General features: G+C 35.8%; 1 protein-coding gene, 1 non-coding gene and 1 pseudogene across 3 annotated transcripts; 1 reads left to right on the top strand and 2 right to left on the bottom strand.

Moving 5' to 3' along the window:
* Positions 1-7,162: 7,162 nt before the first annotated feature.
* LOC143530055 (putative NOT transcription complex subunit VIP2) lies at positions 7,163-14,286 on the top strand (annotated as a pseudogene). Its single transcript, XR_013134782.1, has 14 exons — positions 7,163-7,428; positions 7,947-8,081; positions 8,168-8,279; positions 9,444-9,604; positions 10,311-10,692; positions 11,097-11,285; positions 11,365-11,466; positions 12,164-12,255; positions 12,335-12,448; positions 12,540-12,974; positions 13,065-13,117; positions 13,666-13,707; positions 13,783-13,927; positions 14,025-14,286. The product of XR_013134782.1 is annotated as a putative NOT transcription complex subunit VIP2 (transcript).
* LOC143530058 (small nucleolar RNA snoR35) lies at positions 8,196-8,279 on the bottom strand. Its single transcript, XR_013134784.1, has one exon. It is a non-coding gene; the product is annotated as a small nucleolar RNA snoR35 (small nucleolar RNA).
* A 2,388-nt stretch (positions 14,287-16,674) lies between the features above and the next one.
* LOC143530054 (E3 UFM1-protein ligase 1 homolog) lies at positions 16,675-23,040 on the bottom strand. Its single transcript, XM_077025688.1, has 20 exons — positions 22,733-23,040; positions 21,600-21,911; positions 20,575-20,841; positions 20,444-20,491; positions 20,291-20,356; positions 20,080-20,183; positions 19,876-19,969; positions 19,727-19,783; positions 18,772-19,177; positions 18,536-18,687; positions 18,393-18,458; positions 18,243-18,311; positions 18,053-18,145; positions 17,907-17,972; positions 17,777-17,823; positions 17,601-17,664; positions 17,430-17,507; positions 17,280-17,342; positions 17,089-17,181; positions 16,675-16,981 (listed from the first exon to the last, which is right to left on the bottom strand). The coding sequence occupies exons 1-20, from the start codon at positions 22,904-22,906 to the stop codon at positions 16,892-16,894; spliced, it is 2,409 nt and encodes an 802-aa protein (XP_076881803.1). The 5' UTR covers positions 22,907-23,040; the 3' UTR covers positions 16,675-16,891.
* Positions 23,041-23,511: the final 471 nt, after the last annotated feature.

The raw sequence follows: 23,511 nt of genomic DNA, 5'->3' as shown, positions 1-23,511 counted from the left end.
CAACAAGCCCAAACTTTCCCCAAAACCGAAAACCTTATATTGGTAACTCCCCACTATGTAACACTTGCCAACTTCACCACCCAACGAACTCGCCGTGTCGCCATTGTACAATTTGTAACCGATTTGGTCACTTCTCCAACACATGCCGATCCACCCAACGAAACCAACCCAACCCACCAACCCAACCAAGAAACTTTCCCCAAAATGCCCAAAACCGCTATGCACCATACCCATCAAACCAACCCCAACAACCCCGAGTTTGCTTTAATCGTGGTGATCCCAACCATTTCCGCCAAAATTGCCCACGTTTAGCTTTTGCCAACCAAGCTCAAACCGTAACCATACCATACTACCAAACACATGCTTACCAAGTTCAAACTTACCAACCCCAAATTCCCCCACTCAATGCATCACTCATCCAACCCATCCAAACAATCCAAGCACCACCTCCACCTCCACAACAAGCACATCAAGTCAACCATGGTAATCAAGGGTGGGCGTTTATGATGAATGCAAATCAAGCTCAAGTGGCAAACGATGTTGTGAACGGTATGTTTTTGGTGAACTATCATTTGGCTTCTATTTTATTTGATACCGGTGCCGATAGAAGTTTTATTTCTTTGAAATTTGAGTCGAAACTTGCGATGCCTCAAACTAAGCTTTCCCGACCGTTCTCTGTTGAAGTCGCCAATGGAAATTCTATTACCATCAATTCCGTCGTCCGTGATTGCTCTCTTATTCTTTCTAAGCATAAATTCTCAATCGATCTCATCCCGATGCAAATGGGTAGCTTCGATGTCATAGTAGGCATGGATTGGTTGTCTTTGCACCGTGCCGAAGTCGTTTGTTTTGGTAAATTCATTCGCATTCCGCTTGTCAACGGCAAGGTTCTTAAGGTCTTTGGAAACACAACGTCTCGAAGGCTAAATCTCATGTCGTGTGCTCAATCGCAAAAGTACTTACACCAAAAGTACGTTCCGTTTTTAGCTCTCTCGGTGACAAAAGACAAAAAGGAAAGGAAGATCCAAGATATTCCTATTGTTCGTGATTTCCTTGATGTCTTTCCCGATGATGTTACCGGTCTTCCTCCCGTTCGTCCGATTGAATTCCAAATCGATCTTGTGCCCGGCGCGATGCCCGTGGCCAAGGCTCCTTATCGTCTGGCCCCGTCGGAAATGCAAGAACTATCAAACCAACTCGAAGAACTTTCCGATAAAGGCTTCATTCGTCCAAGCTCTTTTCCTTGGGGCGCTCCTGTTCTCTTCGTGAAAAAGAAGGATGGTTCGTTTCGTATGTGCATCGATTATCGAGAACTCAACAAATTTACTATTAAAAATCGTTATCCATTGCCACGTATTGACGACTTATTCGACCAACTTCAAGGCGCAACTTGTTTTTCCAAAATTGATCTTCGATCGGGTTATCATCAATTGCGTGTTCGCGAAGAAGACATTCCAAAAACCGCTTTCCGTACTCGATATGGACATTTCGAATTTTTGGTTATGCCCTTCGGGTTAACAAATGCACCCGCGGTGTTTATGGACCTCATGAATCGCGTTTGTAAACCATTCCTTGATAAATTCGTTATTGTCTTTATTGATGACATCCTTATCTTCTCTAAATCCAAAGCCGAACATGAACATCATTTGCGTTCCATTCTCGAGCTCCTTAGAAACGAACAACTCTATGCCAAATTCTCCAAATGTGAATTTTGGCTCGAGGAAGTTCAATTTTTGGGACATATCGTAAACGACAAAGGTATTCATGTTGATCCCGCTAAAATTGAGGCTGTTAAGGATTGGAAAACTCCAACGACTCCCACGGAAATTCGATCCTTCCTCGGTTTGGCCGGATATTATCGGCGTTTCATTCGGAATTTTTCCAAGATCTCTTTGCCTCTTACCTCTCTCACCCATAAGGGACAACCCTTCGATTGGGGTTCGAAGCAAGATGAAGCCTTTTGTACTCTCAAGGACATGCTTTGCAATGCTCCTATTCTAACTCTTCCCGATGGAAACGACGATTTTGTTGTATTTTGTGATGCATCCCATCAAGGACTTGGTTGTGTTCTCATGCAACGAGGTCAAGTCATCGCATACGCATCAAGGCAACTTAAGGTCAACGAGAAGAACTATACGACTCACGATCTCGAACTTGGTGCCGTCGTTTTCGCTCTCAAAATATGGAGACATTACCTTTATGGAACAAAATGTGTGGTTTTTACCGATCACAAAAGCCTTCAACACATTTTTGACCAAAAAGATCTCAACATGAGACAACGACGATGGGCCGAATTACTTAGTGATTACGACTGCGAGATTCGCTACCACCCCGGTAAAGCGAATGTTGTCGCCGACGCCCTAAGTCAAAAGGTTAATATTAAATCCGTTCTGCTTCTAAGCGTCATTGTTCAAGCCGATCTTCAAATTCGTATCTTTCAAGCTCAACGCACCTCCGTTGAAGAAGGTAACATGTATGACGAAATGTCATGTGGAGCCGAACTTCAACTCGAAACCAAACCCGATGGTCTTTTGTATTTTCTCAATCGTTTGTGGGTTCCCGATCGCGATGACCTTCGTACTTGTATTCTCGACGAAGCTCATAATTCGCACTATTCCGTTCATCCCGGTTCGGATAAGATGTACTTCGATCTTCGTGCTACCTTTTGGTGGCCGGGTATGAAAAAGGACGTAGCGTTGTTTGTATCTAAATGTCTTACTTGCTCGAAAGTCAAAGCCGAACATCAAAGACCTTTTGGTCTACTCGAGCAACCACCGATTCCAGTTTGGAAATGGGAAGACATTGCTATGGACTTTATCACTAAATTACCCAAAACCCAAAAAGGCAACGATAGCATTTGGGTGATCATCGATCGATTAACCAAATCTGCTCATTTCATTCCGATCCGCGAGAAGTATTCTGTCGAGCAGCTTGCTCAAATCTATGTTAGGGAAATCGTGTGCCGACACGGTTTGCCATTGTCTATCATCTCCGACCGCGATGCCCGTTTTACCTCTCATTTTTGGCATTCACTTCAAGAAGCTTTGGGAACACGTCTCGATCTTAGCACCGCTTATCATCCTCAAACGGACGGTCAATCCGAACGTACAATCCAAACACTTGAGGATATGCTACGAGCATGTGTTCTTGATTTCGGTGGGAATTGGGATTCTCATCTTCCGTTCATCGAATTCTCCTACAACAATAGCTACCACTCTAGCATTGATGTGGCTCCTTTTCAAGCTCTTTACGGTCGTAAATTTCGTTCCCCGATTTGTTGGAACGAAATCGGTGAAGCTCAAATCACGGGACCCGAAATGGTCCAAGAAGCCACCGACGTCATTGATCAAATCCGTAAAAATCTCCTAACCGCTAGAAATCGTCAAAAGAGTTACGCCGACAAACAGCGAAAACCGATCGAATTTAATGTTGACGATCTTGTCCTTCTAAAAGTATCTCCTTGGAAGGGGGTAGTCCGTTTTGGAAAGAAGGGTAAACTAGCTCCTCGTTTCGTTGGTCCTTTTAAAATTCTTGAGCGTGTTGGGAAAGTAGCGTATCGACTTGAACTACCGCAAGAACTTGCCGGTGTTCATCCGACATTTCATGTTTCGAATCTCAAAAAGTGCCTAGCCGAGGGTAATCTTCACAAACCCCTCGATGAAGTTCATGTTGATGAGTCTATGATTATGGTTGAACGACCCGTTGAGATTATGGATCGCAACGAGAAGAAAACCAAGCGTAGTCGTATTCGGTTAGTAAAAGTTCGTTGGGAATCACGGTGTGGTGCGGAGTTTACTTGGGAACGAGAAGACACAATGAAAGAGAAGTATCCACATTTGTTTGCATCGTCGTCTTTATCTTAATTTCGGGACAAAATTTCCTAAAGTAGGGAATACTGTGACATTCGTCAATTTCGGGTCACTTTTGTTATGTAAACCCGACCCGTTTGTAACCCGAACATTTCAAATATATAAAATATTGGATCTTGTCATTTAAAATATATAAAATATATTTTTTTTATATTATGCATTGTTTGACCATTTAAACATACCCATTTTTATGCAAACCATAAAAGAATCTTTATACCCAACCCTTCACTCCTTCCCTATATATACACACCCATCTTCTTCATTTTACTCTTGCTACATCTCCAAAAACTCTCTCAAACTCCATAGATTCAAGGTTGTTATTTCTTATGTATTCTTGAAGTTTTGACTTCTCAAGTCAAACTAACTATAGTCTTTCATTCTAACTTGTTCATCTAACATTACTAACTCTTGAATATGGTGGTACAACATATATATAATACACACCCCTTGTTTCCTTTATTTGTTACTTCACCGACTTTGGTTGGTTAAGTTTCGAATGTCATAAGGCAAGGCTTCATGGAGGACTTCGTGTTCTTGATATATATTTACACACACATAACTTATTATACATATCACTTATGACTAACTTCTAACCCTTTAGTTTGTTCATCTTATTTACAAGTTCCATGGTGTGGGTTTGTATAAGACTAACCTCGGTTTAACCGAAACTAGTCCAAACCGGAAACCGAACTTTTGTTTACTAGTTTTGTTAAAATAGTTGTTTAAACATGTTTATTGCTAGATTTGAGTTTCAAAAATCATTTTTACAAGTTCTTTGATATTAAGCATATGGAATCCATCTATGAACTCGTTGGGAGATGGAAACCGAACTAAACCGAAACTTTTGCTTAAAAGACTTGTAGTTAACTTTTTTTGTTGTAAAATTTAAGTTTTCTTCATTTATAAACCAATATACAAGTTCTATGATATTTGGGCATGTAGAAACCATCTATGAACTATTTGTGAGATGGAGACCGAACTATACCGACTTTTACTCGCTTAAGACACACAAGTGTGTTTTTAGTTATCAAGACTTGTATATTTCTTTAAAAATAGTTTACAAACTGATTTTAATTATTTTCTTAAGTACTTGGAATAGTTGGATCCAACTTGATCTCATAACATAGCTTGGACCGAAAAAACCGAACACTCGCTTAACGTGCGTTGTTAGTTCTAAACAATAGATCTACATACTTGGTTAAGTGTTAGTATGTTTTAATGAGTTATCTCATAACAATTAATATTTTGGAAAGTTGACTTTGGGTTTGACCATTTGTCAAGACCCGAACCGACAACCCGAACACTCGTTAAAAACCCGATTTAGTATCTTTAGCCTAATGGAACTTGCATTTTAGCATAATCCCCACCTTATTACTTAACATTGGTTAAGTAAATATTAAGGTTAGATACTTTAACCCGGTTTTGAGCAAACTTACATTTTTTAAAAGGGTTATTATTATAAATTCTTAAATAGTTACATTTTAAACCTTGAACTTTAATTGATTAGTTTTTGCAACAATTATTTTATTTAAAGATCTTCAAGACAACCTTTCTAAATCCAAGACTTTCTTTTATTTAGGCTTCATACGTTAAACTCTTCGTTCCGGCAAATCTCCAAATAATCAATCTTTCAAGTTTATTACTTGAATGTGAGTAACTTCATACCCCGTTTTCTATCTTTTATTTTGGGGGTGACATTTCAACTTATCTAAACTAAATGTTTTATACTTGGGTCTTAAACCACAAACGTTGTTGTATACCTTACTTGAATAATTGCTCGATTTGGTGTTCTATGCTTATTTGACTATGTGTTTATCGCTTTTGGATGGTGGAACTATAAATCCTAGACCATTTGGCAACCCCTCATGGCAAGGTGTCGTTAACGTAATGCAATTAGCGATAACTATAAAATCCTAAACTATTTGGCAACCTCTTATAGTTGGGTGTCGCTAACTTGTTAGCGATAACTATTTATCCAAGTTTATAGCTATTATTTATGGTTTTGTATACTAGTTTTGTGGCTTTTCATACTATATATCTATTGTTCAAACTTATGAATTGCTCACCAACATTTGTGTTGATAAACTTTATTTTATGAAATATTACAGGTTTGCATCTAGGTTGATTATGGAGTTCGGTGAAGAAAACGTCACAAATACTGTTAGGATATTAGCAAAACTGAACAATATTTGATTTGCTATATTTTGTTATATTTTGTTGTATTTGAGTTATGAATATTTGGTTATGTGACATTTTTGATGATGTGAAATTAAATGAGTTTGTTAAATATTGTCGCTTTAAATAGTGTCATGCGCTTTTGAGCAATCGTTGCACCCCGGCATGTTCCGCCGCCTTTGTCGGGGTGTGACATAGTGTCAAAGGACGTAACCTGATAGGGATTTGAAACATCAAGTATGTTCTCTGACATTAAGTTTGCTAAAGGACTACCATTGAAAAAACGTTCAAACATAAAGGACGTGTTTTGCCATTTTGTCAAAACTAAATTATGTTACTAATATACTTTTGTTTTATTTATTGTTTCACAATTATCGTCTTATAATATACTTTATATATGATAGTTATAGAGTTTATAATTTAGGGACCCATTCTTTTCTTGCCTCGGACCCTCAATGTTTACACGATTCTTAGAAACCACCCTACTCGTGAGTCCACGACAAATATCACACCAAGACAATGGGTCCAGGCTTACAACAGATATCATAGTCCCAACACACTCTCCCACTATTTTATTATCTTTTATCACATTGTACAAGCTCATTATACACATTTATTGCGGGTGTGCAAGAAAATACTAAAAAAAAACAATCCGAAACCTAAACACCCGAAAAATTCAAATCCAAAAAACCGAACTGGAACAAAAACAGACATTTTGGTTTTATGTGTTTTTATGTTTTAAAAACCACAAAAACCGATCCGAACCAAATTTCAAGATTTTATTTTATTTTTATTTTAAATAATTTATAAGAATTTAATAAATATGTAACTCAAATACTTTTGACAAAATGTATAATAATAGTTTATTAGTTAACAACTAATATAATTATTTATACCTAAATTCACTATTTTCTACCAACTTTCTTTCCGGTTTAAAATTTTCTAGGTCAAATGGCAAAAACCGGAAAATACTGAAACCAAAACGAAACTGTAAAACCGAAACTGAAAAACGGAAACCGAACGGTTTAAAAAATCCAAAAACCAAAATCTTGGTTTTCTATTTAATTTTAATCTAAAACCGCACTAAGCCGCACCACGTACACCCCTAAATCAGTTCGACCCGGGCTAAAGCTTGGCACATATATCCAGAAAAAGCCCAAACAAAGTGATCATAATCTAAGCACAGGCCATATGATAGGCTTACATTTCGGGTTATCCATATGATCTCAATCCAATCAATCAAATCAATCACCGATTCTCTCTCTTTTCACCTCCAATTCCATCTTATCACCTTTAAATTCAAACCCATCTCTTCATTTACGCTTTTCTTTCTTTCTTTCTTCACATTTTATTTGCAGATCCGTCTTGTCTTCTACATCTCTGGGTATTCTTTTTTATCTCTAAATCTTTGCTTACATTCCAATTTCGAATCTTTATGGGTTAGGGTTTCTGGGTTTCACCCAATTCGATTGAAAGCCAATCGGGTCGTCAGTTAACCCGGTTTTGGATTAGGTTTTTTTTTTTAATTTTTTTATTTAGTTTTGTTGGGTAAAGTTTGAATCTTTTGACTGTTTGGAAACAGTTGATAGCTGGATTGATTGATTGATATACTGATATGAGATGTTTTTAGGATTGTATTGATTTTTTTTTTTGAGACATATACATGAAATTAAAAGAGTGATTATTTTGCAATGTTAATCTGGATATGCCTAGTTTATTAACATTGTAGACAAGTGTCCAGTATACCTGTTTTTGACTTTATACTACTACTACTACTACTTATTATTATTATTATTATTATTATTATTATTATTATTATTATTATTATTATTATTATTATTATTCTAGTGTTAAGTCATGTTTTCAATCAGTTTTAATTTTCTAATCCTGGTTTTATTACAGTTGTTTAAAGAACAAAAAGGAGCTTAAAAATTGAATATTTAAGAAAACTGTATCGAAGAACAAAGGCAAATTGACAAGGGTTATATTTCTGCATGAAATTTTGACAGTTTTTCAATGTCAGGGCTGCTTAATAATGTACTGCACCTTCCTTAGTGTTGTTGTTAACTTATTATGGAACTTTAAATTATCGTGTTATTTAGTTGTTAAACGTTCGTTTCCAGTCGTCTTTAAACAGATCATCTTCGAATCTTCAAGATAACATCTCCGCGCAACCGTTTTCTTCATCTTTCACTGCTCAATCCGGTGCACCGTCCCCTGTTTTTCAACACAGCGGTTAGTGTGTTTCACTTATTATTATTATGATTATAATATATAATGTAGAATAATGAAAACCCCGTCAGGTGTCATGTATTTGATCAACTATATATAGAGGAGTACAATGAGATAAATACAAGGAAACATATTCAAATACAATCTCCTGATCATGGTAACACTATAATACTAAAACTCTAATAATATATTCTAGAATATTCTCTAATATTCCCCCGCAGTCAGAGCGGTAGGAAATCGGACGCTCGGACTGGAGCGCAAAGCTTGTGAAGATATACGACCGGCTGTCACGTAGAGCAGGAAATCGATCGGTTATAGGATCTAAGAAGATCGGCGACGGCTTGACCCTAGTCAGGCGGTTAGGCATGATGACAAGAGCTTCGACTGCGACGGCAGGAGCTATGACCGAGTTGGCCGAAGCAACAACTTGACGGAACAATTGCGGCACAATAATAAATAAATAAATAATAAAAGATATTTTTATTATTTTAACGAGAAAAAAATATAAAACAAAAACAAAATTAAATAAAAAGGAAAGAATATATAAGAAGTAATGAACTGTGAAGAATGTGAAAACAAATACATCAAAAGGGAAGAAAAAAAGATAATAAAGATCCAATACTTCAAATCAAAAGTGGTTCTCCAGATTTAAAACGTGATGATGTGTTACGCTCGGAACCGAAACATAGAACCGGATAGTTGGCAGCGCATGAGAAAGCGGTGGCTTTTACTTATATATGTCCGCAGGTGTGTCACAATGTCAGTATTGGATAAAAAAGTGGTGACCGAAGATAGACCGTAGACCCTTACTCTATGGCGGCGGTAGATCGTAATCTACACCAACGGCCGAAGCCAGTTATATATATGTACAAATGTCCCCGGGGTAGGACGAGAACGAGAAGAGAAAGAAATAGGCCAGAACCCTAAGGCTTTGATACCATGTAGAATAATGAAAACCCCGTCAGGTGTCATGTATTATTGATCAACTATATATAGAGGAGTACAATGAGATAAATACAAGGAAACATATTCAAATACAATCTCCTGATCATGGTAACACTATAATACTAAAACTCTAATAATATATTCTAGAATATTCTCTAATATATAAATCATCAAATATATTGTTTTGTTAGTTTGCTCACATGTGAATAATGTTTTATGTAGGATCTCTTCAAGGGCTTCATAATATTCATGGTAGTTTTAACGTACCCAACATTTCTAGAAACTCATCAATGTCTAACGTCCCATCAAGTGGCCTGCAACAACCAAGCGGGAATCTTACTAGTGGTCGGTTTTCATCAAACGTTCCCATTGCTCTTTCGCAGGTAATTTATTCTTTGTGCAATTCTTTATAGGCCATTAAACGAGCTAAATGTTCAGGGAACCGTCTGGTGGGGGAAGCTGTTTATGTTCCTTTATTTAATAAATAAACGAGCGTGAACAGATGTCTTGTTTGTTCATTTATGTTCATGAATGTTCGTTTATTTTGTAAATGAACAAACATGAACAAAAAACATTGTTTGTTTAGTTAAACGAACGAACATGAACACAATCTCATTTGTTTGTTTATTTTTATGAACGTTTGTTTATGTTTGTTCATTATAATTTGTTTATGTTTAAGTTTTTTCGTTTATGTTCCATAATATATTTATTTAAATTTTTTAGGCACGTTACAGCTTAATTGAGTTTTAATAACTTTTTAGGCCAGCACATTGTTATTCACATTTACATGTAATTGGTTTTAACTCAGTTATGCACGTTTGTTTACGTTCATGAACCGTTCATTTATATTGTTAAGGAACAAACATGTTCACGCTCATTTTCTTAATGAACGAACATAAACAAGAAAACCTCGTTCGTTTAATTGTTTGTGTTCGATTGTTTGTTTAATTAAAGGAAAACGAACGAGCACATACATGCTCTGTTCGTCGGTTCATGTTCGTTCTGTTTGTTTACAGTCCACTTTCCAAAGTACTCTTTCCATATATTTTCTTTTTAACTTTTTTTTGTTTGCAATTTCTTATTTTGAAGATATCTCACGCGAACTCACATGGTCACCCGGGGCTAGCTAATAGGGGTGGGCCCGGTGGCTTGGGTGTTGGAAACCCAGGGTTTAGTAGTGGGTCAAATCCAGCTGGCGGTTCGATTCCGGGAATTCTTCCCACATCAGCAGGAATTGGAAACCGTTTAAACACGGGTGGTGTGTCTCCTATTTTGGGGAATTCTGGCCAACGGATTTCCAGCTCAGCAGGGAATATTATTGGTGGCGGTAATGTGGGCAGGAGCTTAAGTACAGGTGGCGGGTTATCCATACCGGGTCTCTCTTCTCGTTTAAGTTTGAACACTAATAGTGGGCCCGGAAATGTTGGCATGCAGGGGTCAAATAGATTAATGGGTGGTATGCTTCAACAGGGTACAATGTTTTAGACTTTTAATATAGTTGTTGACCCGTTTAGGGTTGTGCATGAAACCGAAATAACCGACCCTTAACTGAAATAACCGACCTAATCAAACCAAAATAACCAATTTTAACCCAAAACCAACGGTTTGGCTCTATGTTTTTTTTTTTCAAAAATCAAATTCTTTTTTCGGCTTTGGTTTTGCATTACTGAAAACAGAAAAAGCGAACCGTAAAAAAAGAAAAACCGAAAACAAACAGTTTCAAAAAGCCCCAAAACCAAGTTTTCGGTTTTTGGCTTAGTTAGTCCAAAATGTCGCATGTGAACTCAGTTGTTGATTGTGACATGTATTCGAGGGACTATTGTTGCTGACTAATAAATTTGTGGGACTAAATACGTCTTTTTTAAAATTATGCAGCTTCTCCACAAGTGATGTCAATGTTAGGAAACTCTTATCATTCCGGGGGCTCACTTTCTCTAAACCATGTTAACTCAATGGGAATGATTAACGATGTTAACAACAATGACGGTTCACCGTTTGATATTAACGACTTTCCACAACTTAGTAGTCGGCCCAGTTCTTCTGGTGGGGCCCAGGGACAAATAGGTGAACATAATGTAATTTTATGTTTGTGTTTTGGATTTTAATGCTATTTATGTTTTTTTATTAAATTAGAAATTTTCAGGTTCCTTAAGAAAACAAGGGCTCGGTGTTAGTCCCATCGTACAACAAAATCAAGAATTTAGCATCCAGAACGAAGACTTTCCTGCTCTACCCGGATTTAAAGGTTTTGTAATAGTATTTATTACATTTATATTGGTTATTTGTGCAACTGTCAAAGAAAAGCAGAAAAATGGTTCTGACTGTTTGCAGGCTTTAAATGAGCCAAGCCCGACCTTGACTGGGCTTAAGTTCGAGTTTGGCTCGTTTTAAATATTTATACATATATTTTAATTATAATCTTTATATATAACATCTTATATATTATCTAGTTACTTCATCATAGTTTAATACATAATAATTATTATAAATATATATTATTTATATTATATTAGAAGTATATATTTAGTAGGCTTGTTTAGGCTCGCGAACCAGCTTGTGTTCGATAAGTGAAGTTTGGGCTCGGTTTGTTTCTAATTCGTTAATTAGTTTATATACATTTATAATTTTTTTATACATATTTTGATTCTAATAATGTTATGTAACATAATATATGTTAGTTTTATACATAATAATTTTTTATACAAATATAAAAAATACAAATATATGTTTTATATATGAAAATTAGTTCATATAAATAATAGGCTCATTTAGGCTCGCGAGCTAGCTCAGGCTCGAGAAATGAAGCTTGAGCTTATTTAAGCTTGGCTTGATTCAATATCTTAGCGAGCGATCGTAAGTGGCTCACAATCAGCTTGGCTTGTTTTTACCCTAACCACTATCCCACATTGTTAACTATCTTTTTTTATTTTTATTTTGTGCAGGTGGCAATAATGCTGATTATGGAATGGATTTGCATCCGAAGGAACAACTTCATGACAATAACGTTTCCATGATGCAATCTCCACAATTTTCAGTGAGTTACAACTATTCTCACAAGGGTATTTTCCTCTTTTTAACTCCACATCTTAATCTCAACGGTTAATTAAACGCAGATGGGAAGATCCTCAGGATTCAATTTGGGAGCAACGTTTTCATCTCATCGTCCACATCAGCAAAGCAGCAATCTAGATATGTTTCAAGGTTCACACTCGTCATTTCACTCACAGGTAATATTAATTTAAATTAATCAAATTAGTTTTTTGTATGCTGATAAATAATAATAATAATAATATTTATATTTTTTGAGTTTGTTTTTAGGCAAGTGGGCCACCGCCAGGTGTCGGTTCAAGACCTCTAAATTCTCAAATTTCTGGAATCGGTTCATTTGATCAACTAATCCAACATTATCCGTCACAACCGAACCAATCACAATCACAATTCCGCCTGCAACAGCTATCGGGTGCGGGTCAACCATATAGGGATCAGGGTGTAAAGTCTATGCACACTGGTCAAAGTCAAACTGCTCAAGACAGATTTGGTTTGCTCGGTTTATTAAGTGTAATCAGAATGAGTGACCCTGACCTAACATCAATCGCACTCGGGATCGATTTAACGACTCTTGGATTAAACTTAAATTCGGCTGAAAATCTTTACAGGACATTTGGTTCTCCGTGGTCAGATGAACCGGTTAAAGGTGACCCGGATTTCACGGTCCCACAATGTTATTATTCTAAACAACCGCCTGCTTTAAACGTGAGCGTTTTTTATTGTTTGTGATTATTTTAATATTAAAAATTATTTATTTTGTTTGTTTTAATTAATATTTTTTTGCGATTGTTGCAGCAACGGTATTTTTCTAAGTTTCAGTTGAACACGTTGTTCTACATCTTTTACAGGTAGAGTTATATTTTAGGTGCCTTTCTTTGTCTCAAAGATGTGGATTTTATATTTTTAAGTGCCTATTTTTGTATAAAAGTACACTATATTTTTCAAGTGTCTTTTTTTTTTGTCTAAAAAATGTAGATTTTATATTTGTAGCTGCCTTTTTTTGTCTAAAAGGTGTAGATTTTATATTTTTAAGTGTCTATTATAGTCTAAAAAAGTACACTATATTTTTCAAGTGTCTTTTTTTTGTCTAAAAAATGTAGATTTTATATTTTTAGCTGCCTTTTTTTGTCTAAAAGATGTAGATTTTATATTTTTAAGTGCCTATTTTTGTCAGTACAGTATATTTTCAAGTGTCTTTTTTTTTGTCTAAAAAATGTAAATTTTATATTTGTAGTTGCCTTTTTTTTCTGTCTAAAAGATGTAAATTTTATATTTTTAAGTGCCTTTTTTCGTCTAAAAGATTAAAATTTTGTATTTTTGAGTGCCTTTTTTTCCGTCTTTCTGAAACAACAGTTTATTTTGCTAGCAAATATTGATAGTTTTATTATACATGCAGTATGCCTAAAGATGAAGCACAATTGTATGCTGCAAATGAACTGTAAGTTACATCCCATTGCATTTATAACTTGTTTCTGTTCAGAACTTAATAAATAATATTTTTTGTTTGCTGCAGGTATAACAGAGGTTGGTTTTATCACCGAGAGCACCGATTATGGTTTATGCGGCCTCCAAACATGGAGCCTCTCGTGAAGACAAATACATATGAAAGAGGATCTTATGTTTGCTTTGACCCAAACACATGGGAAACGATACGCAAGGTTGACTTTTTGTTTCTTTTATCAATCCGTTTCGATAACACTTATGTTTATTTTGGAATCCCGACATAACTAGTTAAAGTTTAAAATATTTGTGCAGGATAACTTTGTTGTGTACTATGAGATGTTGGATAAGAGACCAACATTACCTCAACATTGACAAGTTTTACATGTAAAGGCTTTTCTTGTACCTCAGCAAGTATGCTTTTAGTCAGGTTGTGTTTCTAGATTTAGGTTTGATTTTGTGAAATATGATATTTATTCAGTTTACATAGTCATCATCAGGAACATGCTCTAGCTTCTTACAGAAATAGTGCTCAGGAATGTTTCGGTTTTCTAAATACATTTTCTTCCCAGTTTTCGTTGTCGGTGGTGGATTCTGATGGTATTTTGAAATGAAACCAGTTTTGGTGTTGAACTTTTAGTATTTGATTTATGTTATCAATATTGTAAGTAAAAAACTGAAAAAAATGTTAAAAGATCAATTTTTGCATTGATTCAATTTTTTAAAATTTTTAATGAAATTATAAATTGACTCTAAATTATGTTCAATATCTTAAAATTTGTTTTTTGATATGTTTTCTATATCTACCACGGCTGCTTAACAAACGAATCAAAACTAGCTTCAGCTCAAGCTCGAGTTAAGAGTTAACCGGGCCAACTCAACTCAGCTCAGTGTATGTAACATCAAGTAAAATTTGTAAACTAGAGTTGAGATTCAGCATTTAAGTTAAAAATTAATCACATTGGTTTCTTATAGGCTCAGTTAGACGTGCACAAATCGGGTTCACCTTGAAAACCCGAACCGGTTCGGAACCGTTTTTTTTTACACCGGGTAGAAAATGACACCGGTTCCAGTCAAGAACCGGTTCGGTTCCCGACCCGAACCGATGCCCAGAAATGCAAACTTTTAGGAACCAGGTAGGGTTGGAACCGGGACCGGTTTTTACGTAAAAACCGGTTCCACCAGTTTTTTTTGAAATTCAAACATTATAGCCGTTAGAAACCGGTTCCAACGGGCTATATAGCCATTTTTGACCGTTGGAACCGGTTTTATTACTATATATAGCTAATTTTCATTCTATAAATATCAATGTATGAGTGTGTACTTGTTAAACCACTTCCAAAACTATAAAACACACTCCAAAACACAATTAAGCTTAAACCGACAACAAATGGCAACTAATGACGACGTTATGGTGATCGAAACAACAAGATGCCCCGATGTTTGGGTTCATTACGATTTGTGTCTAATAACCGACTCACATGAGATGACACGTTGCAAATATTGCTCGAAGTTTCTTAAAGCAGGGTCCAACTCGACATTACGAAAACATACGAATAAGTATTGTCGAGAGAAAAGAAGTTTGGATGCTAAAAAAGCGGAAGTGGGAGAATCGTCCGGCTCTACAACCCAAAAATAAGTATTCCCGAATTAAAACGACGGACTTTGTTTTTTAAGTTTTAGTTGTTATGTTTAGTATCGTTTATGTTTTAATAATGTTTGTAATAGTTATTGTTTAAATAAATAAAATGTTCGTCGTTATTAAAAAAGTAACAAAAAATTAATCATGAGTAACAAAAGTAATTATAATTAAACAAATCAAAACTAAATATTAGTTGAACAAGTTACAAATAATTGTACTAAAACAAATAAAAAACACAAATTACAACTCTTCTTCGTCTTCACCCTCGTCTTCGTTATCGGAAGAAACCCCGTCCTCCGCCTCCTCATCATGAATATGGCGCTCTATTGGTATTTCGTCTTCAAAGTTCGCCTTGTGTTGTACACGATCCACTGCATCCAAATGGTCCTTTAGGCAAATGCAAACCTCTAGAGACTCGGGAGTTAATTTTGTTCTTCGCATAGATAACACCCTCCCATTAAGAGAAAAAACCGATTCGGAAGCAACCGTTGAGGCTTGTACGGCAAGCAAATCACGAGCCATGGCGGATAGAATGGGAAATTCGTTTTGTTTACCTTTCCACCAAGCCAACAAATCAATATTGCGAATTTCGTCGACCGTTGCTCCCTCAACATAGTTTGCTCCACTATATCGACCAAGTTCGCTAGTTGGTGTGTTTCCTCTTTGCCTCTTAGATGCTGATTCACGAATCCCATTCATCAAGTTTATAAGTGGGTCATTGCACGGCCTACTAGTTGTTTTTTTCATAAAAGACGATCTCGTGCTTGGACCATACATTTGAAAAACCGGTTACAAGGGCTATTTTGTGTCTCAAAAACCGGTTCCACCGGCTATATTACCGTTGGAACCAGTTCCAACGGCTAGTTTGACCTGTGTTTGACTTTTCAAAAAAAAATTCGCCGAAACCGGTTTTTTCGGGTAGGAACTGAACCGGTTACAATTAGGAACCGGGTAGGAACCGGGTTGGAATTAATGGGGACATACAAATAGGAGAACCGGGTACGAATTTCGGGTACAAAAATACCCAAACCGGTTATTGGGCCAGCCGGGAAGGAACTGAAACCGGTTCCGGTTCGGTTCCACCAGTTAGGTTCCGGAACCGGTTTTTTTCTGCACGGCTAGGCTCAGTGTAGTCTTTTTTTATTAAAAGAATTGAGCTATAACTAAAAAGCAGTAAAATTTAAGCTTACTTTTAAGCCAGCCAAATGAATAAGCTTATACTGGATCAAGCTCGGCTCGTTTACAAACCAAGCACTTGTTTTCAAAGGCGCTGGTTTCGAGTGAGCTTAATTCAAAGGGAAAAAAAATCAAACAAGCCACGACCTTTTGTGAAAATCCAACATTGATTTAGTTAATCTGATCCAAGCTCATGTTGCTAAACCAACAACCCAAACAAACTACAAAAGCCGGATCATCCAGGCCGTAGTTTGCCTATTTCGCAAGCATCCATGAGTAGCACAACACCATCAGATATTTCTACATAATATACCTATTTCTTTCTAAATCATCTGTAAAAACATGTATGAAGGAAAGAAAGAAGCTATTGAGAGACTAGGCCTTTCAATGCTGGCATCATCCTTTCGAGATACTCCTTTTTGGTTAAACTTCTGTCAGATGTACAATCCTCTTCCTAACAACAAAAAAACAATTAAACATATATAAAACTACACAGATACAATAAATTCCAATATTAGCAAAGAGTAACTTAAACCAACAAAATACATAACGACGACTTACATCGCCTGTCGATGCTGAAATTAGTGTCAAAAGTGTCACGGTTGCAGCATGGTACTCTTCTAGCGTTTTGTATGCTGAGTCATCTAGTTTATCCTGAGATATTATTAACAGACTTACGTCAAATGGATCTTTTTGAAAAAAGTATCGCTTTCGTTTGTCAGTGTCGGTAATTGAAAACGATAATATTATACCTTTAATTTAGATATTGCAACAGAAATAGCCCTTCCGGGTGCTTGAAGCGCTCTTCCGTAAAACTATGGTCCAACAATAAGGCAAACAAATGTAATGAGCATCATAAATAAAGAACTATAAAGTAAGAATGAGATACGAATTTTATGAACCTGTATATAAAGTAGAGAAACAACTTTAGGCAGAATGGTGACAGGATCAATTTCAGCAGAAACTTGAGCAGACAAATCCTGAAAATAGTTTCAAACACGTCATGTAACATCAAGAAATTACCACTTGACAGTTGACATTTTCAACCATGAAAAGGTTCAAGAAAAAAATACCTTGCGATACGCATGGAGGAGTGTTCTTTCCAATTTCTTGTCGAGCTTTTTCACGGTTAACCCACTGCAGATACATAAACATTACCAAATAAATTAAAATATCCTTTTAATTATTCAATAATATAGAAAACTAAGAAACGCTAAAAGATAGACTAAGATTTAAGCATCATTCCTACCACTCATCTGCAAATGCTTTTAGTGCTGTCATATATGCTTCAACACGCTGTCACGTAAAATATTAAAGAATAAATACTTTTAAAATTTATTTCCAATATAATTCAAAAGTTTCACTAGTTAAGGACTAACCTTCCCTTCCAAAGCTTCAACAACTGCATTACCCTTTACAGATAAAGGTCCCTCGAGTTTCTTTACCTACAAACAAAAAATCAAAATTGATTTAAAAAAAAGCAGCAATTGTCCGAAAGTCAGTAAAATAAGATAAAAACTCATACCAGAGCAATTCGATCTCCAGAGTTAAGTGAAATAGATTCTGTATTGTCAAAGTCTTGAACATCAATACCATTTTTCAACTTATTGAGAAGATCCTGATTTGATTGCCATAAAATCATGCAAGTTTTCTTAAATCAAGTCACGTAGGTTAAAAAATAATATAATTTAGATTCAAAGATTTGGTTGTCTTACCAAATTTGATAAAAGCATGTCTACCATAGGAGCAGCTGTAGTTTTTAGTACATGTCGGTGCAAAAGAACCTGCGTAGCATCAAAGTGAGGTTTAAGTAGACGTTCTCTCGATAACAAACATAATTTGTAGAGTTAAAGGTTTAAGGTTACCGAGGTTGTTGGGTTGTCATCAAACAAGTCCAAACCCTTTTCATATAGCTGAATATTCAGTGAAGACTGCAATAAAGAGATATAAGAGAAACATTAGAATATAGAATACTAATTACCTTAACATAAAATTATTTAGTTAATACCTCATCAAGTTTCTTTTGCAAATTATCAAGTACACGCTTAATTTTCTGTGTGTTATCTGTAAACGCAGCCTTTTTTCTCTCGTTCCATGCGTTAACCAGCATGGGTCTTAAATGATTAGCTAAAGATACAAGAGCCGTCTCCGGGTCAACGCCTACAATATCATATAGTTTGTCACAATTTTTTATTATAAATTATAAATAAAATTAATAAAACAATAATCAAGTAATGAACTCACCTTGATCTTCGAAATCTGGAACAAGTTCAGTTAACTTTTGACATAATTCTTCTTCTGAAAAAATAGCAGGACTTTCTTCTTTGACTTTATTTGACTTTGGGTCGGGCCCAGTTGATGAAGATGTACCCTTGTTTTTCCTTTGGTTTTTCTTTGATTTAGCAGGAACAGGTTCTTGAATTTCTGAACTATTATCAACAGTCTTCGTATATGTATTGGATTTCCCTTTCTTTTTCTTTGATCCTTTATCTGTTGTTTTGGTGGACCCCATTTCACTACTCGTGTCATTAAAATCAGGAGAGCTACTTGTTTCTTGTCCTGATTTAGCAGCTTTGGTGGCATTTAATTCATCAATAAGCCCAGCGAAATTAATGGTGTCCAAATCTTTTTCCATACGCTCATACAGATCCTGCAAAACAACACATAGAATACTTCAACCATTTTCACACGGGAAAAAGGGGAGCTTTTATATTTAGGGGTGTGAATTTCTGACATGACATGAACCTAACACGAAATGGGTTCGGTAAAAATGGGTTTGGGTCAGATTTGGGTCGAATCCGTTTGGCTAAACAGGTCACGTTCGGGTCAACCAGGCTGGTTCGTGAGTTGTTCCGTTAACCCATTTATTATTATTATTTTAATTTTAACAAAATGTGTTTTACGTATAGATTAAATTGGTTGGGTATTTTATGCCAAAGTTTAAAACTAAAAAAAATTTGACATAAGATTTTATAAGTAAAATGTGATTGTTTTATATAAAATCTTATTTATTTGTTGTAAATATGTAAATTTAAAGTATCAATAGGCTAAAAAAATTCGGGTCAAATAGGCTGTAGTCGGGTCAACATGCGAATATGTGTGTCCCGTTCAGGTGTTCACGTGTCTGACACGAATTTTGGGGTCGTGCACCATCCCGTGAACACGGCCCGTTTAAGACCCTTGTATTACAGAATTGTACCTTGACAAAAGCGGCGCTGAGAACATATGAATCACCTAAAATGAGTGCTTTATTAACCTGAAAAGAAACATAATAACTACTAATTAAGTAAATCTTATTGATTCCATCAGCCTTGTAAGCATAAGTTAGAAAATTTTCATTATAACTACCTTCAGTGCGGTCTGTATGGATGGACAAAGAGACAACAATTTGTGTGCATCCTGGGAAGCAAAGGATGCTGGCAAAACAGAAAGCGAATCAATCCTGCAGGAATAAGAGTTCAGTTAATAATATGCTTATATACATTTTGAAAAGATAGAAACTTAATAGAAAAATAGAAGAAAAACAGAAAGATGTTTTAGCAGATCCCTTACCAACTACCACGTTCTATGGCATCCTCAACCGCAGCATCCAACATGTCAACAGTCGATGAGTGAACAAACAAAGTTTCCAAAGGTATACCCTCAGGATATCTGGACTAAATTCACATACGTGAATAACATCCGTGATTAGATTAATATTACAAAAAAAAACTTCCTTTAATCCTATAAAGTTAAGTTTATACACATTACAGACTTCCAATACCTGCAGAAACTGAACGGGTTGTGTAATCCCAAGTTTATGCAAAGCTTCATAGCTGACAACAGAATTCTGTAGCAAACACACACACAATATTATTTAGCTGACAATAAACTTATCAAATGGTACATGACAGAATTATAAACTATGACTACATACTTGTGAAAAGAAAGAATCCACACAATCCCTTTGAGCAATGGCAAACACCTACATGATGAATTTACTTTATTAGTCATCAACCAACGACTATAAACGATAACAAAACAAACAGCAAATGATTAGTCACGTACACTAGGCGTCCAATGAACTCCAGCACGAACCGATCCAAGAACTTGCCCTTCTTTCACCAATCCATTGAACATTGATTGGAAAAACGAACCTTCAACAGCCACACCACTTGCACCATCCATTTCTTGTAATAATAGCTGCAATGAGCTCCACAATGCTGATAAGTTCATAGGGACAGTAATGCCTCTAGCAGCCCCACGAACCATTGCATTAACACGTGCAACATATGCTGGTGTGTACAGTTGTCCACCTTCAAGTCTGCCTTTTATCTACATGCCACACACCATTATAGATACTCATCAGGCGAATTAGACCAGTTAAACATATTTAGGCGTGTAAACGAACCAAACATTTAAGAACTGTTCGTGAGTGAACTGTTCGGCAGGAAGCTCGTTTCTTTAATAAATGAAAGAACATGAACTAAATTATTTGTTTGTTTAGTTAAACAAACAAACATGAATACATGTTTTGATCCTTCATTTATGTTTCTTTGTTTACGTTTCGTCTATGTTTGTTCGTTTAAATTTTCGTAAATACATACGTAGTTATATTTATATAAATTTAAACTACTAATTTGGATGTGTTTTTGGATAAATTATGATTTATTAATGCTAACTTAAGTTCATTTTTGTTCATTTATTTTAGTCAATTATGTTCATTTCGGTTTGTTCTATTAATATTATGTTTGATTAAAGTTTGTCTGTTTATGTTCATTTACGTTCGTGAACTATTCATTTAGGTTTTAAACGAACAAACACGAACATTCCTATTTCCTTAATGAACAAACATGAACAGAAATTATTTGTGTCAATTATATATTCGTGTTCGGTTAAAGTTAAAAGTGTTAAAAATGAATGAACATGAACATGCCCCTGCTCATGTCCATTCGGTTCGTTTACACGCCTACACATATAAGTAAATTTGCACTTGACGAAACTATTAGTTCAGTAAATCATCATCATGTCCCAAATTACTAATAATAACCTAATGATAAACACTAGAAACACATAGATTGTCTTTGCATTACCAGAGATCCAAGTCGAGGCTCCAACACCGTCACGAGCAACTCCGACCCAACTTGATACTGCGCCGCAATTTCCGCAAGCGCAATCTGACTACATTCCTGAAGCCGATCATTCACCTCTTCACAAACATTATCCCAATACCAATCCGACACAACTTCCCCATTAACCAACATCAACATCGGATCATTCGCCACCACAGCCTGCGCTTGTTTCTCCACATGGTACAGATCAACACCAACACTATCCGCAAGATCGATCAACGACACACGCCCTAGTTTCCTAATCTCGGAAACAATCTCAACCCGCAATTGATCCTAGTTATTACAAAAAATTAAAACAATTAAGTCAAAATTACACAAAAGAACAGTGACCCAGTTGATATTTACATCAGTTAACAAAACAAGCGTTAATTCTTAATCTCGGAAACAATGTCGACCCGCAATTGATCCTAATTATTACAAGCAAATGAAACAATTAAGTCAAAATTACACAAAAAGAACATTGACCCAGTTGATTATTTACATCGATCAACGAGACACGCCCTAACTTCTTAATCCCGAAACAATCTCAACCCACATTTGATACTAATTATTACAAGAATTAAAACAATTAAATCAAAATTACACAAAAAGAACTTTGAATCATTTCAACCCGCAATTGATCCTAATTATTACAAAAAAATAAAAACAATTAGATAAAAATTACACAAAAAGAAGTTTGACCCATTTCAAAAGACAATTGATCCTAATTATTATTACAAGAAATTTAAACAATTAGATCAAAATTACACAAAAATAACTTTGACCCATTTCAACCCACAATTGATCCTAATTATTATTACAAGTAATTGAAACAATTAGATCAAAATTACACAAAAAGAAGTGTGACCCATTTCAACCCGCAATTGATCCTAATTATTATCACAAGAAATTAAAACAATTAAGTCAAAATTTAAGCAAAAAAGAACATTGACCCAGTTGATTATTTACATCAATCAACGAAACAAGCCCAAATTTCTTGATATTGGAAACAATGTCAACCAACCCGTAATTGATCCTAAATATTATTACAAGAAATGGAAACAATGAAGTCAAAATTGGAGAAAATGAAGTTTGACCCAGTTGAATTACGTTACCGGAGTGATGTATTCTTTGCCGGAGACGGTGTGAAGGAGATCAAAATCGATGATTTGAAGGTGTTGAAGCTTTTGAACCAATTCGACGACGTTTCGTTCGGATAATCGGATGCTGGATTTGGCTTGTTGGGCGGATTCGAATTGGCGTTGGAGTTCGAGTAGTTCTTCATCCATCGTTACTGATTGATTCGATGAGTTCGAAGTTGCGTTCTCAGTGGTGGTTTTGTTATGACTTTGTGAGGGTTTATTATATGTTTTGAGAAAAAGATGGAGACTTGGAATCTTTGAGCACAGGGGGTGATCATCGGTTACGAAGCTAGATTCGGGTCGGGTCGGGTCGGGTCGGGTCGGGTCGGGTCGGGTCGGGTCGGGTCGGTTTTTTATGGATTTGGGTCTAGCATCGGTACAATAGACTAACGCTTAGCCATCTTGGATTGAAAGCATAACGACACATAATTTTAAGTCTGTAAATGAACTAAACGTTCGGTGAACTGTTTGTGAATCGTTCGGTAGAAAGTTCCTTTATGTTCGCTCATTATGTCTGTTTGTGTTCATTTAAGTGTGTTAGTTTATGTTTGTTTGTGTTTGTTTACGTTTGTTCTTGTATGTTCGTTGATCTTTTTTAACTATGTTTGTAAAGTGTTCGTTTATTTATGTTTGTGTTTTTTTTATGTATACATGTTATTTAATATGCAAAGTGCAAAAGCTCTCCTGATACAAAAAGCTTGGATAGATAAATTAGGGTGTGTTTCGATCTGAATAAAAATGATGTTTTACGT

This window comes from Bidens hawaiensis, unplaced genomic scaffold, assembly GCF_021521415.1.
Source record: "Bidens hawaiensis isolate Kalapana, Puna unplaced genomic scaffold, B.hawaiensis_p1.1 tig00008819_1, whole genome shotgun sequence".
Taxonomy (NCBI): domain Eukaryota; kingdom Viridiplantae; phylum Streptophyta; class Magnoliopsida; order Asterales; family Asteraceae; genus Bidens; species Bidens hawaiensis.
Note: the sequence above shows the minus strand (reverse complement) of the source record. Positions and strands in the feature narration are given on the sequence as shown.

Bases quoted from the DNA above. Each gene is read 5' to 3' on its own strand.
- LOC143530054 (XM_077025688.1), bottom strand. From the start codon at position 22,906: ATGGATGAAGAACTACTCGAACTCCAACGCCAATTCGAATCCGCCCAA. The intron at 20,357-20,443 runs GTATGTAGTCAT...TGTTTGCTACAG, and splicing joins TGGATTCTTTCTTTTCACAA to AATTCTGTTGTCAGCTATGA. The intron at 17,973-18,052 runs GTATGAGTTTTT...TTTTGTTTGTAG, and splicing joins CTGGAGATCGAATTGCTCTG to GTAAAGAAACTCGAGGGACC.